The sequence below is a fragment of the Monodelphis domestica genome, chromosome 2 (genome assembly GCF_027887165.1).
Source record: "Monodelphis domestica isolate mMonDom1 chromosome 2, mMonDom1.pri, whole genome shotgun sequence".
NCBI lineage: Eukaryota > Metazoa > Chordata > Mammalia > Didelphimorphia > Didelphidae > Monodelphis > Monodelphis domestica.
The window spans coordinates 433,029,100-433,043,344 of NC_077228.1; the positions used below are offsets into that span (position 1 = coordinate 433,029,100).

The 14,245-nt window shown below is 38.5% G+C and overlaps 1 protein-coding gene across 1 annotated transcript; it reads right to left on the reverse strand.

The window, feature by feature from the left end:
• Positions 1-926: 926 nt before the first annotated feature.
• FBXO5 (F-box protein 5) lies at positions 927-13,031 on the reverse strand. The gene is made up of 5 exons (XM_007484774.3): positions 12,894-13,031; positions 5,013-5,733; positions 3,958-4,048; positions 3,103-3,282; positions 927-1,954 (listed from the first exon to the last, which is right to left on the reverse strand). The coding sequence occupies exons 1-5, from the start codon at positions 13,021-13,023 to the stop codon at positions 1,703-1,705; spliced, it is 1,374 nt and encodes a 457-aa protein (XP_007484836.1). The 5' UTR covers positions 13,024-13,031; the 3' UTR covers positions 927-1,702.
• Between the last annotated feature and the right edge of the window lie 1,214 nt (positions 13,032-14,245).

Below are 14,245 nucleotides of genomic sequence, written 5' to 3' on the forward strand. Positions count from 1 at the left end.
AGATTATGAATTAGTTTAATATTGGCGAGGTATTAGGAGTCAGTAAAAAGCTCAAAGGAAGTCCCTAACTCTACCCCCCCCCCCCAAGTTCCTTCTCTCTGGATGGCTCCAGGGCCAAGCCAGGGATTCGCCTCTCCTTCCCCTAATTTTTTTTTTAAACCCTTATCTTCCATCTTGGAATCACTACATTGGTACATAGTGGTAAAGGCTAGGCAATGGGGGTCAAGTGACTTGCCCAGGGTCACACAGCTGGTAAGTATGAGGCCAGATTTGAACCCAGGACCTCAGTTTTCAAGGCCTGGCTCTCAATCCACTGAGGTACCCAGCTGCCCCATCTTTCCCCTAATTCTTAACCTAACTCTGGTATCAAGTTGTGACCAGGATTGGATTGAGTGCAGGTCTGTGGGGATCAGCTCAGAGGGCTGTCTGAGTCCTTGACCCCTCAGGTCTGAAGGGATCAGTTTTCCCTCCTTTAAGGTTGACACCAGGGTTCAAGATAAAGACTTCCAGGGTAATCCTTTAGGGCTGGCTTTGGTTGGTCCTAAGAAGTTCAGAGTTCACCTCTCTCCTCCAGGTCCCAGACCAAAAGCCCCTCTTCTTCCTGGGTCCTTTCCCAGGTTCCTCTGTTCCCTGTTCCAATGGTCCACCTCTGTCCATTAAGCCACGCTCAGCATTCCAAACCTCTTTTCACTCTGCTCTTATAGCACTAACTAAATATATTTATAAAAATTTGAATATAGACTGGCAAATAGAAAAAAAAAAGCCTTGCAATAATGAAGCAATTAATGTTGATAGCTGGTGATAATTCAGATTTTGCATAGGGCATTTAAAAATAGTCCCTATAAGAGCTCAGAAGTGTTAGCCCAATTAAAGAGTAGTTTCCATTACTTAGCTTAAATATTTACAGAACAACCAATCAAATAATATTTAAGTAGAATATTTTAATTTTTATTATGTAAATACACATAAAATGTGAAAAAATATATAACAAATGTACAAAAGTCTTAAAAACAGATTTTAGAGAAGAAAATAAGACAACACAGTTACAAATATTCCAGTCCTTTTGAAAATAACTGGAGGGAATTACAGACTCACTAACACTGAAAAAACATCTAACGAGGACAAAAACAATCACACAGACAAGACTTGATATTGCAGTTGTGGTTACTTCAACTTGGAAGCCAAATGAATAGCACTTTGAAAAATAAGTTGGTATGAGGATAGCAAATACATTTTTAAACTTGGAAATTATGTTAAAAATAACTGGAAAAAATGAATAGCATGTTTAAATGGTCTGGGTAGAAACTGCATTCTTTTGACATGAATATCCAAAGTATACTTATGGAAAAGATATTCTAGATAAATCCCCTTTTGATTGTAACCCATTCTAGTCATAACTAGCTATTTCCTCCGTTTTTTTTAAAAACACAATCAAGCAATTTTGCATTGGGATTCTCATTTGGTAATAAGTGCAGTAGATTTAAAAAAAACAAAAACATGCCAAAGCCACCAAGTTCCAAGAAGTTTCACTGTAGTTTTTTTTTTTAAATTGATGTTCAAGTATAATTAAGAAAATAACAATATATTCACGTGTTTTTTTTTTTTTGGTTTAAAATAAAGACTTCAGGCAAACAGTCACCTGATGTAACATCTCCAATCCAACTTTTAACAGTCTGCAAGTTGTGACTGATATAACAATAGATCATAACCTCCGTAAATTCTTTTTACTTTTTTTACTTCCAGGAAGAGGTCCCACTTTGGAGTTTGCTTTTAGAGGTTTTTCATTTGAACAGTCTTTGGTGATATGATAGCTGCATAAACATCTTGTACAAAAATCAAAGCCACAACTTTCTCGGTTGCATGTCGCCCTCTGCAAATAGGGGTCAAATTTTGCAGGTGAGTTGCAATGGATACAGGCTCTTAAGCTTTCACTCTTTTTCAAAGTCTTGGCAACCTATAAAAAAAAGTCACATATTAAAAAAATCAGCATAGGAATTTTCTTATAGCATAGTGAGAATAAGTCACTTAAGACTATATAATAAGGAGTGAAAAAGTGTCTGAGGAATAAACTAAATCTCTCACAGGAGCTTTTTCCTCACTCATTTTTCTTGGGGTGGGTTGTCATACACAGATCAATTAGCTAACAAAATATTGGTGGAGAGAGAATGGGATATAAAATACTGAGCATTCTAGGACAAATAGGTCTTTGTAAAGAAAAAAAAAATGTTCCTCCTTCTTTGTATCCCCAGATCCTGGTAGAGAGTGGGCACCTTAAAAATGCTTGTATGGCAGAATAGAACCAGTCCCCACACTACTGAGGAAAATATTTATTAATTCACTGAATGCAATCAATACTGCATATTATCTTGGATAGGCAAAAAATTGGCCCCTAAAATGAGAAAGGAAATGTTGGCTGGATTTCACCTGAGAAATGCAGAATATTGATATCAAATTGCTTAAGTTATGAAATAGAAATCTCAACCCAAAATGCAATAGAAAACACCTAGTGGAGGAAGCATCAGTATGCTGCATCAGGTGATATAACACAATATATTCTACAAAGAATGCTAGAGACAGAAGCAAGAACGTTGAGCAAGTCACTTGCCTCAATTTTCTTTTCTGTAAACTAGGAGCCAGAGATTACACCGAATGACAATTCTCTTCTAGCTCTAAAATCTGATTTGTGGCAACCCAAGCTACAAACTAAACATCAAAGGAAAGATTACTGGGAATTTGGTAAATCTCTACCATTTAAGGGAAAGCAGGTAAAGAAATGTACCTGGGAAGGTAAAGAGCTGTAAAAGCAGGAGCAGTAAGTAATCATATCATGAAATAATCATGTCTCCACTAACATAGCATAAACTTATTCTAAACAGGAGGCTACTAATAACTAACCGCTAGTGCTAGCTACTTTTAGGCTTTAAGGAGGATTTATTTATACTTTTAGATTCTTTATTTTAGAAATAATTTACATATAAAAATGGGGAGTGATAAAAGCAAATCCCTTTTGAAGTCAAATTTGTACTAAAAACTGAACATGGATTTTAGAATGCATGTGTTTGTATCTTTATATTATTAATATATCAAGAAAAAAAGATTTACCTCAGAAAACTCAGTGTGTCGGCTGTACACAGAAACACCTTGATCAGACAATTTGGACCGAGATACTTTTTTGGATGCACTAGGAGCCTGGGCTGTTGATTTCTGTACAGAAGCCAATGCTGCCCTGACTAGAACATATTCTCTAGTTGCAGCATGAGCTGAAAACTTGGTGGTATTTTCCTATAAGAAATGATTAGAAAAAAGAGTTAGTGAACAGCACTTACCATCCCATTGAGAATATGACGCATTTAGTAATCCTTTTTAAAAAGTGTAAGCCAGAGGCAATAAAAATGTTCCCCAAATTAACCTATAATGATTGTACATACAAGGCAGACACATTATTTAATTGCACCAAGTATACAAAAATGTTTTCAAAATATGTAAGCAAATATTACATAGGCTATTCCCAATGGAATACAAATTCCATGAAAGCCTGCTTGTAGTATAGTACAGGATACACAGCAGAAAAAACAAATTAAAACAATTATTGATTGATAGGGTTTTCATAAAGTCATCCATACTCAACATTTTACAGATGAGGAACCTAAGGCCTAGAGGTTGAAAAGACTCATTCAAGGTCACATAGAAGAAATAGTGATGTGAAGCAGGATTTTAATCCAAATCCTGTGCCTCTAAAGCCAGCGTTCTTTCCTCTACTTTCTCTCATATAAATTTAGTAGGTATTCCCTTATATTGGCCATCCTGCAGAAGGTCTTAGTTCTTAGAACCCCTATGGATACAGAAGCCCCACCATACTTAAAATTTCTAATTATTTAATATCTGCTTTCTGTCTATAATGATCTTGAAGAATAGGCGATATAAATGAAAATGAAATCATTAACTGTTAAAACTTACATTAGCTTTCTTCATCGCCATATTATATAAGTGGAAAGCCCCTTTATTGTCTTTCAGGATCTTCTTCCATGTTGCACTCACTCTGGCCACACTGACAAGGTAAAATACAAATGATTATATTTTTATAGTCATATTGGTAAAGGCTAGTAAAATAATGACATAAAAGCTAATCCTACTTATACAAATAAAGTTTTCATTTTACCTTACATTGCCATTAGCTAAGTACTTAAGACCTATATTGTATGCACCTCTATCTTGGTTGGGCCTGAATATGTTCAGATCCCCTATTTAATAAGTTCAATTCTGCAGGGAATTGAACACAGGTTCTAAAAACCTATGCCAGGGAAGCACAAGTTCGTGTCAGATTTTACCAATCTGTAAAAGCATTAATGTTCTACAACTACCATAAGAAACTCAACTTGGCTGTGTTTGAGAGGCTCACCACTCGAAGACTGAAAATCTGATATCAAATTCTTTTTTTGGACAAATTCACAAAGGCTATCAGCTAATGTGTTCAGACTATAATCTGTGTCTGCAAATGTGATACACTAATAAAACCAAAGATTTTTTCTTTCTTTTTTTTTTAAATTATTATATTTTATTTGATCATTTCCAAGCATTATTCATTAAAGACATAGATCATTTTCTTTTCCTCCCCCCCACCCCCCATAGCCGATGCGTAAATCCACTGGGCATTACATGTAAAACCAAAGATTTTTAAAAGAATCAATACAAAAATAATAAAACCAAATTTAGCTCAATGGGACTTGAACACTAAATAGTTCCATTGATCATATACTAAGTATACTTTGAGGTCTCTATTTCTACAATTCAAAAAACATAGAATGTATGAGAATCGACCTGTTATCCTCAGCAGGGAGGTCCTCATACATGATTTAAGTTCTATTTGTGAACCCCTCTTTGTCTTACTATTCCAAAGTATTAGAAACATGGATCTAGACTAAATTAAAATAATCATTCCAAAGTTCCATTCTAGCTTATATCCAAGAAACAGCACCTATGAGATAACTTCTTTGCAAAAAAAGCAAACTTACTTGATCAAGTCCATCTCCCTGAGGTGCCTTAAAACACTTGCTAAGACATGTTTGAGTCCTCTTTGGAAAAGTTCACTGAGAATATCCAGTTGCTCTAAGCCCATTTTTCTACCAATTACATTATGTAGTCCAAAATCTCCATGGGAAACTAGTCTTTCCACTGTTTCCCAATCTACTTTAGGATTTCTTTTGGCATTCTTTTTTAAAGTTGAACAAACCACTTCTTCAAAATGAAGGATTGGCAACAAGTTTTTATTTGGAAACTTTTCTGTGCTTTGGCTCTGTAGAAAGCAGGGTCTGGGACTGACAATGAAATTACGTGACAATAGAATGCTGTTATATTGCTGTTCACCAGGGCTGCTTTGCTGAGAGAATGAAGAGTAGCCACTGTCCTCATAAAGCCTACTGCTCTCCAGTTCTTCGAATTCACTTGAAGCATCAAGCTTGTGTAGGGCTTGGTTTTCCTTGTTGTGCACTGGTCCATTTTCAGTTTTTAGTTCTACAATCGTAGGGCTCACATTCTGAGGTCCAGAGTAGGATAGCCTTCTGTGGTCTTTAATACAGTCTTTACAAAAATCTTCTAAATATTCAGGAGTACCAGATTCCATTTTACTAATATCAGGCTTTAATATAGGCCCAGAATCAACATGGTTACAATTAAAATCACATTTCATTTTGACAGAATAGTATGGACTGTTGTCTTTATTCTCTGATTTGTATCCTGCAAAAAGAAAACAAAACATATAATTAGGTTCTCATTCTGTGCCTCTATTTCCTGATCTTTAAAAATGAGAAGGTTGGACTAAATGTGTGTGTATTCCTGTATTTGTTATCTCTATGATGTTTAAGAGGTATAATTGTAAGGTAATGACAATGATTACAAGTTACCAATTACAACTAATTTCACTACCTTAATTACATTTTTTACATGTCCTGTCTCCTATATATATAGCCCATTACAGTCAGAGACCTTTACTTTTTCACAACCTTTTTAAGTAGTTCTTGCTTTTAGATATAGCGAATCTGGAAACTATATCTTAAATTAGACTATTAAAAGGCAAACTCTAAACTGATATAATACCATGATCATTTCTTCAGTGATAAATGATAAATTAATGAAAATAGAACTAGCCTTATTAAAAGTCAATCACAATATGGCACTAGCCTTACCCCTCCAGGTTTAACTCTACATTATTCTTTTAATTATGTTATAACCATGTTGGTTTACTTGCTGCCTAGAACATGCTACGTTTCATTTAATTCCAAGGTTCATTCAATTCAAGCACCACCTTTGTAGTGAACACTACTCGTATCTTCCCAACAGAAATTGCTTTCTATGTGTAGAACCCTGAAAAGGTGCAGTGAGGGTAGAATGGCAGCTCAAACTGGGCATTATTAGAAAAATGCCCTATCAAGGTTATAAGAGATGCTTTTATTTCCTTAAAATTTCAGTCTTTGTCAAGGAAACCCTAATAGAAAGACCCCCCTCCCCATTTAGTTGAATCAAATAATATTGGAAAGAACTTAAGAGATCATCTGAGTCTAGTCCAATCAATCCCCATGTCTTCCCCAGGCCTAGGATAGTGTAAGACACAAAACAGGCGCTGAAAAAATTATTATTGATAGAGAAAGCTGAGGTTCTGACTTGCATGCCTCACAAAACTATTCAATGGAATTAGGAGGATCAAAACTCAGTTATATCTTTCATTCAAAATTTTAGATTCCAGGGTTATCACTGTCTTCTGTAGCAAATGCTAGAGAAAGGCCTTCCCATTCTTAATTTTAAAATAAATTGAGCTTAAAATGTGTGAGCATTTAAGTTTGTTAATTAACCTTTACAGAACAGTTACTGTATTGAATGACTACAGACTATCATATATTGACAACTACGGCATACAGTCTCTCATAATTAGATGTTTAAAAAATAACACTACTTGATTCTTATTTCAAAGACTATGATTTATATTTGCCTTCTAAAGTAACCAATGCAAATTTCTCAAAAATCTCATTTTTAAAATTATTGTAATTCTACATTAGAAAGAGCACTGGACTTGGAATTAATACTAATAACTAGCATTTATATAGTACTTTTAGATTTTCAAAGAGCTTTACTCAGGGTTATCTTAGAAGTCAGGGCTCAAATCCTAATTCTGTTTATTATCCATGTGACCATTGGCCTCAATTTTCTAATCTGTAAAATGAAGGGTTTAGGTTAGGTGATCTCTAAGGTCTCTTCCAGCTCTCAAAAAAACCCCACAAAAAAAACAACTAACCAGTTGCTGATTCTTATTACTTGTACTTTCACAAAATCATTTATTTTTTTTTCCGGTTCACATAACTGTTTGAATTAATCTAGAGAATCACCATTCAAAGGCAGAAATCCTACCAACAGAGGCAGAGGAATAATGAATTAAGTAAAAAGAATAAGGAAAACAAGGTTTCAACCCCAGTCTCTTTCCTCCAACAAGTTCTTTTGTTCTGGTGGGTGAGTAGAGATACTTGAAGTAGAAAGGGAAAAGAAGTGAACAAAAGAGCAATTTGCAAGGGGTGGGTTACCCCAGTTGTATCTCAGTACCTGAATAATCAAATCAAATTACTATGAATGTCTCTGGTCTACCAGTTCTCAATTTTGGATTTGTACTGCAAATTAGCATATCAGTTCTTTCAACATCATAAAACCTATAAATTTCAGTGGATTTCTGATCTCAGACACTGATACTTCCTCCAAAAGTAACAGAAAATAATCCACAACTAAATATCCTCTAAGACACATGTTCTCTCATAACAGGTCCACTTAAAGTGGTTGGGGGCCTTCCTCTTCTTTTGACAATGAAAAAAAATCTTTACTGGCTCTCTACTGACTCTCAAGTATAGTTCTAAGAACTCTGCCTGGCACTGGAAACCCTCCATAATTTGGCACCATTTCTAGCCTTATCTCTTTAACATAACCAACAAATCAATCAATAAGCTCCTACTAACTATATGCCTGACTAAAGCACAAGAATACAAAAAGAAGGCCTCTAGCAGAGGTGAGATTTGTGCCAACTACTGAAGGAATAACCAGTGAATCAGTCCTTGGAATGGAATGATACACAAGGCTGGAAACATACAAGAACCATACTGAGAAGGATTTAAAGCCAAAAAGAAGATTTTGAATGCTATTTATTATTTTATATTTGATATTAAAGGTAAAAGGGAGGCAAAGGAGTTTTTACCGAGTAGGAGGATAACTCCCTCTTCCATACTATTGTCTTAGACAAAGTGTACCATACTTAGGTCCTGATTAGTATAAGTAATAAATCCTCAATGAAACTTTGGTCACATTATTCAAATTTTTCACTTCATATTTCCTTTGGGCAGGAACCAATCAACCACATTTTTATGATTATGACTTTGAACAGCATGAATTTGAAAAATAGCACCACTTTACTGATTTCATTATCAGAACTAATCAATACCCAGGAATACCTAACACTTTCTTATCACATTTCTTTTTTTTTACTCTAGTAGTTTTTAATTCCTGGAATATTTCCCCTCCACCCCCCACTTTGCATTCTTATGTATCCTTTAAAAGCCCAATTCAAATGCCCTTTCTACCAGGAAGCCTTCCCAGATCATTGCATAGGTAATGCATTTCACTCAGCAGAACTCAAGTACTTCTTTTCCACAATCTGGCTATTAATAGATAACAGTATATCTCATTCTTCAATTTGAGTGTAAGCTTTATGGAAGCAACAATTGGGATCTCTCTAAACTTTGTATCTCCTAAAAACCTATCAGGTTATAAGTGTTGAGTTGATCAATGCTTTCCAAGTGGGAGTTCCAAGAAAGATAAACTACTCTAATGTTTTAACTTCAATTCTATTATCTGACTGTCTGCAATGGTCCAAAAACCAGTTACATATTTGACTGTGTAACTGCTAAGCTTGCCCCACATTGTTAGTTTTAAATATATCATCTGGCACTATAATTCTTCTGGATACAGAAGGTCACTTTTCCTTTAACCTCTCTTCTCCTTTGCACAAACTCAGTTCTTCAAAACCATGGAAGAGGAAACAAGTTTTACTTTAATTTTTAATGACCAAAAAGGGGAAAGCCTGAAAATTAAGATTAAAGATAAGAAAATAAACTAAAAATTAAAATCTAATTATTCATCTTTATGAGTAATGAGAAATACAAGTTTATATATTTAGATATGCATGGTTAAATATATACCAAATAAATTAACATGGGTTAAAAAAACAACAACTACCCTGGTATACCAGTTAGGATACTGTCAACTCATTTTTCCTGCTAACCAACCTTTTTTCTCTTACCACTCCCATTTACTGCCAAGAGCAACAACATCCTCCCAATCCTTCCATTTAAAAAACTAGACGTTATCCTCAACTTTTCACTATTTCCAAATTCCTCATATCCAAGCTCTCATTCAAGACCTCTCATTCTTTGCAAAGAGCTCTAGAGAATATGCTCCCTGACAATGCCACTACTCTGATGTAGGCCTTCAAATTACCCCATACTTGGACGATTACAATAGCCCCATGGGATGTCAGCCTGCCTTTCCAAAAACCCAACCATCATTCAACTATAGCTACCAAAATGATTTTCCTAAAGCACTGGTCTGATCATGTCACTCCTGTAACCAATAAAGCCCAATAAATAGCTCCCCCTAATGCCTTCAAGAATATAAAGTCCTATTTGTGGTTCAAAGTCTTCCAAACCTAACTACCTCCTACCTTTCCAGTTTTCTTACTTCTTACTCCCCCCCCCTCCCCCCATTTAAATTCTCTCTGATCCAGTGATAATGGATTTTTACCATTCCATGAACCTTTATGGTATGAATGGTGGATTAGAGAAGAGAGCAGACTGGAGGTAGGGAGAATAAGAGCCACCCCAATGGTCCAGGTTAAGAGGTGGTGAGGATCTAAAGTAGAATGTAAATACAAAGGAGAGATATGAAGGGTAATTGATATAGAGAAAGGAAGAATATCTAAACTTTGAAAACTGACTGGCTAAGTGGAAAAAGGGAGGGTGAAAGGTAGTGGATAACGTTGCAATAAGAATAATAGGTGCCTTGTACAGGAATCAGGAAGCTGGAAATGTTTTTGTTTTGTTCTTTTTTTTTTTTAATTTTATTTGGTCAATTTGCTTTACATTACATTTCAATGTTCCTTTGAGCTACCATATCAACCACAATCAAAGTCAAAAGGCACCCTACTTAGCTTCACTTTCAAAACCATTTACAGAGTAAGTACTCTCCTTAATTATAAACTAGGTATTGCTAAAATTAAGAATGATCAAAATTAATATCATGTTCTAATCTCATGCTAACACAGCAAATGCTTCACTGAACATAAAATTTTACTTGTTTCAAAGCACTTTCAAGTATGATTATTTGCGTTTTCAAAACAAGTAGATATGCTACTTTTTTTTTTGTAATGGAAAACTGAAACTCCAGATATAAAGGAAAAAGGCATTAGGTGTTGGATCTAGGTTTCACTCCAAACTCAATGAACCAACCATAGGCAGTTATTTCACTCACCTCAGTTTCCTAATCTGTAAAACTGATTTCTACCTCTTAGATGACTAAATATTTCTAGCGCTTTTAGTTTGAATGATGTTCAAGTTCACATGGCTAGTAAGTAGTTGAGCTGAGAATATGTATAGTTCTAGTCCTGGAAGAGCTCTAATAAACCACCTTGTGTATAAAACCAAATATCCTTGCTATTTTCCTATTTGTATAGATAACTGTACTTTTGCAAATAAGGAGAAAAAAATCACAGGTGGTCTTAGAATTGAGCATATATAAACCATCTACTTTATTTGTCCCTGTTGTACTTCCGCCCCCTACTGGATTACAAGCAGCATTAAAAAAGTCAACTAATAAATTCTGTTCACCTTTTCCTTGTGATAATTTCTGAAGTAAAATGTTCAAAAAAAAATTTTTTTTAAAGGATTGGTAGATTCTTCAAAGAAAGGGATAATAAATGACAGAGCTTTAAAAAAAAGCATTTATTTATTCTAGTACTTAATAACAATTTGTTGAAGGCTTTAAAAGAACCATATAGCTATTTTATAAATAATTCCTATCATTCACCATCATTACCCCACGGTATCTGATAAAACTAGTTCCCAATCTTTATAAGGAATGCTCTTAAAAGTTGTAACATTCCAGGAAGTCTCACATAATAGTTCTATTATCAGATATAATCAGTTAAGAAAATGCATAGTGGCAATACCTGGTATGTACATTGAAGCTGGGAACTACTCTTTATAAACTTTTTAATAGCAACAAAATCGTTATATAGCAATAGGAATATTAGAAATTCATTTCTTATTCTAAATTTTACACATTTTGACTTTTCATTAGTTTCATGTTAGAGAGCTGATTACTCTCAAACTGTGAAATATCTTCTTTTTACCAAATTCAAACACCATGGACTATAAAAACTCTAGACTCTAGGAAAGGTCTCATGTTTTACCTTTCTTAAAATCTCCTTATAGATAACCACCATGTGACTGGCTATGTGCATGGTCTTTCCATGGCTAAGGGGCCTAGTTGCCACTAGCTTCCATATCACCAATGATCCAAGTCACAAGGCCCCCTACTTGCTTCACTTTCAAAACCCTTTCCTAAGAAAAAATTACATTTTCTGTCCTTACCAACCTCAATTACCACATCAGTAGATACTCAACTTTAAATGAATGCACTATCATTTCCTCCTTGAGAGGCCGAGTATAGAATACTACATTATTACTTTACTCCACCTTTTCCCTTGGTCACTTCTTTAGTAAAATGGCTATAAAAAATATTTTAGAAAATAACTTAAGAAAAACATGGCCAGATACCTCCAATAAGGGAAGAACAACAATGAGGTAAGAAATTGCATTTATTCTAGTACTCTCTGGCTAAGGCCATCCCAGTTTGGGATTAGGAGGGAAACCTTACTCTTTCACCTCCACACACATCTACAGAGAGATAAGGCAAAGGAAGCATTTCCCTCCCAAGGAAATGGCTAAAACCGTGATCAAGCTAATATACTTGGGGGTATTAAGAATAAAAAATTAATTTAACTTTAAAAAACCGTTCACTTTGCACCCACTGGTACAAGGAAACTTTGCTAGCGAAAGGGAGGGATGTGTGTGTGTGACAAAATTTAACTTTCTTCAGGTTATAGCCCAGAATCCGCTCAGTCCAAACGCGGAGCGCATTTGGCGGGAGAGGGGAGCGAGGCCCACGAATCCTGCGGGGAGGACCGGACCTGGTCCGAGGGGCCCGCAGGAATGGCCCCGAGAGGGAAGACAGGCGGGAGATGGTCGCGAAGCGGGCCCAATCTCCCGCGCCCCAGCGGTGGGGAGCAGCCCCGGGTTGGGAGGGAAGACATCTCCAGGGCAGCTTGGGGGAACAGAGGGGCAGCTTGGGGGAACAGAGGGACATCAGGATTCCCTGCTCCCCACAGGATAGCTTCAGGTCTGAGGTGACCGGGCCGCCCCGTCGAAGTGAGGAGGCCTTAGGTGGGGGAGGGGAGGGGGGGTATTTGGCGCCTCTTCCAGGGGCGAGTCTTGCCCGCCGGAGGGAAAACGGACACCCGGGGCTGACGCGGCGCCTCTTTTTCAGAAAAGCGAAGCAACCCGGTATGAAGAGGGTAAAAGCCCACCATCTGTCCTCGGGTCCCCCACTTCTTAACCCCCCTCAATTTGATCCCTTCTCTCAAGCCCAGACCCCTTTCATTCTTTACCCCTTGCCCATATAACCCAGGGATGTCAACTACCCCCAAGAACGGCTCGTGGCCTCACCTACTAGGGAGGGGGGTCGCCCCCATCCATCCCCGCTCCATCCCTCCCGGGGGGGCCGCGCGCCCTCCTTCCTAAGATACTCACTGTCAGTCGGGCACGGGGATTCCGCAGGCGTAACGGCGCCTGGGCCACTGCAGCAGGCGGAGGATGCAGCCGAAAGAGATGAAGAGCAGCAGGAGCAGGAGCAGCAGCAGTGGCTGCGGTGGCGGCTCATTCCCAGACCTACGCACTGGGAGCGGAACAACGCTCAGGTAGGAAAAGAAGCTCCACCAGCAGCAACCAGCTGAAGCACCGGCTCCTACAGAGTAGTAGCTTCCAAAAGGCGCCAGCTGGTACTTTTAAAATCTTTGAATTTGGTGCCCAAATCCGTAAAGCCCAATGGTAGCAGGCGGTCTGACCAATCCACCAATAGGAAGGAAGAAGGAGGGGCTGCCTCCATCTCTGACCAATCAATCTGCGGCGGCCACCGGCAAGAGGCGGGTCCGAAGCCGAAAGTGCCCCGCCTCTCTCCATCTCTCGAGCACAGTAACAAGTAGCTCCGGAAAGATGCAGGAACCAAGGGCCCAGGGGGCGGGGCTAGCAAGAGGCGGGCGGCTTAAACACACGTGGCGCGTAGCCCAGCCAGCACTCTCCCGCGCTCCTCTCAGCTAGGTCCAATTTAGAGTTCATGGCATCATCAGGCTTCTTGGCATACTCCTGCCTCGGTCCGGGAGTAGCATCGGCTCCAGCTCCAGAATCCATGGTGGGTAAACAGAGACTTTCTCGTCCTGCAGGTGGTAGTTTTGGTGAGTGGCGGAGGAGGTTTTTCTGGTCAGTCTTTTTGGAATCCGGTTCTCTGCAAAGCATTCCTTCCCTACTCCCTTCGCTTCCCCCGCCTCTCCGTCGAGCGCGCGCTCACATCTCACTCTCCTCCAGCAACCTCTCCCGCTCTCTCCTCCTCCTCCCCCACCAATCCCCACCACGCAGGCGCCAGATGCCTGTAGAGTTGGCGGGGTGGCGCGTGCGCCCTGAGTCCTCCGCGCTTCTTTTGGAGGGGGGAAGGGGAGAGGTGGGGCGGATCCCAGTTTCTCCTTTTTCGTCTCCGCCCTGGGAGTCCCGCGCAGTCGGCCCCGCCAAACGGGAGGGCGGGGATCCCGCCCTAAGCTGGACCCGGGCCCAAAGGGCCTAAGGCCCCTCCCCACGCCCACTGCGTCCCGCGGTCTGGATCTCTGGCGGGGCCAGCCTGGGTTTAATTGGAGGGAAAGGGAAACAAAGTTTAAAAGTCTTTTTCTGCAGTTTTAAGGATTTTTGTGCAAAATCCTTATGGACTTTAGAAAGAACCTCTTGGATTTGATTTCTTTAACATGCTATTTCTGTAATTCCCAATTTTTACAGGGGTGCCACTTTTCAAGACCAATAATGAAGATTGGACTTTGGAAAATCTTAGAAAATTTACT

Excerpts from the sequence above, each read along its gene's own strand:
- FBXO5 (XM_007484774.3), bottom strand. The coding sequence starts at position 13,023 with ATGAGCCGCCACCGCAGCCACTGCTGCTGCTCCTGCTCCTGCTGCTCT. Across the intron at positions 4,049-5,012 it reads AGGGAGATGGACTTGATCAA|TGTGGCCAGAGTGAGTGCAA; the intron begins GTAAGTTTGCTT and ends TTACCTTGTCAG. Across the intron at positions 1,955-3,102 it reads GACACACTGAGTTTTCTGAG|GTTGCCAAGACTTTGAAAAA; the intron begins GTAAATCTTTTT and ends TTTTTTTTATAG.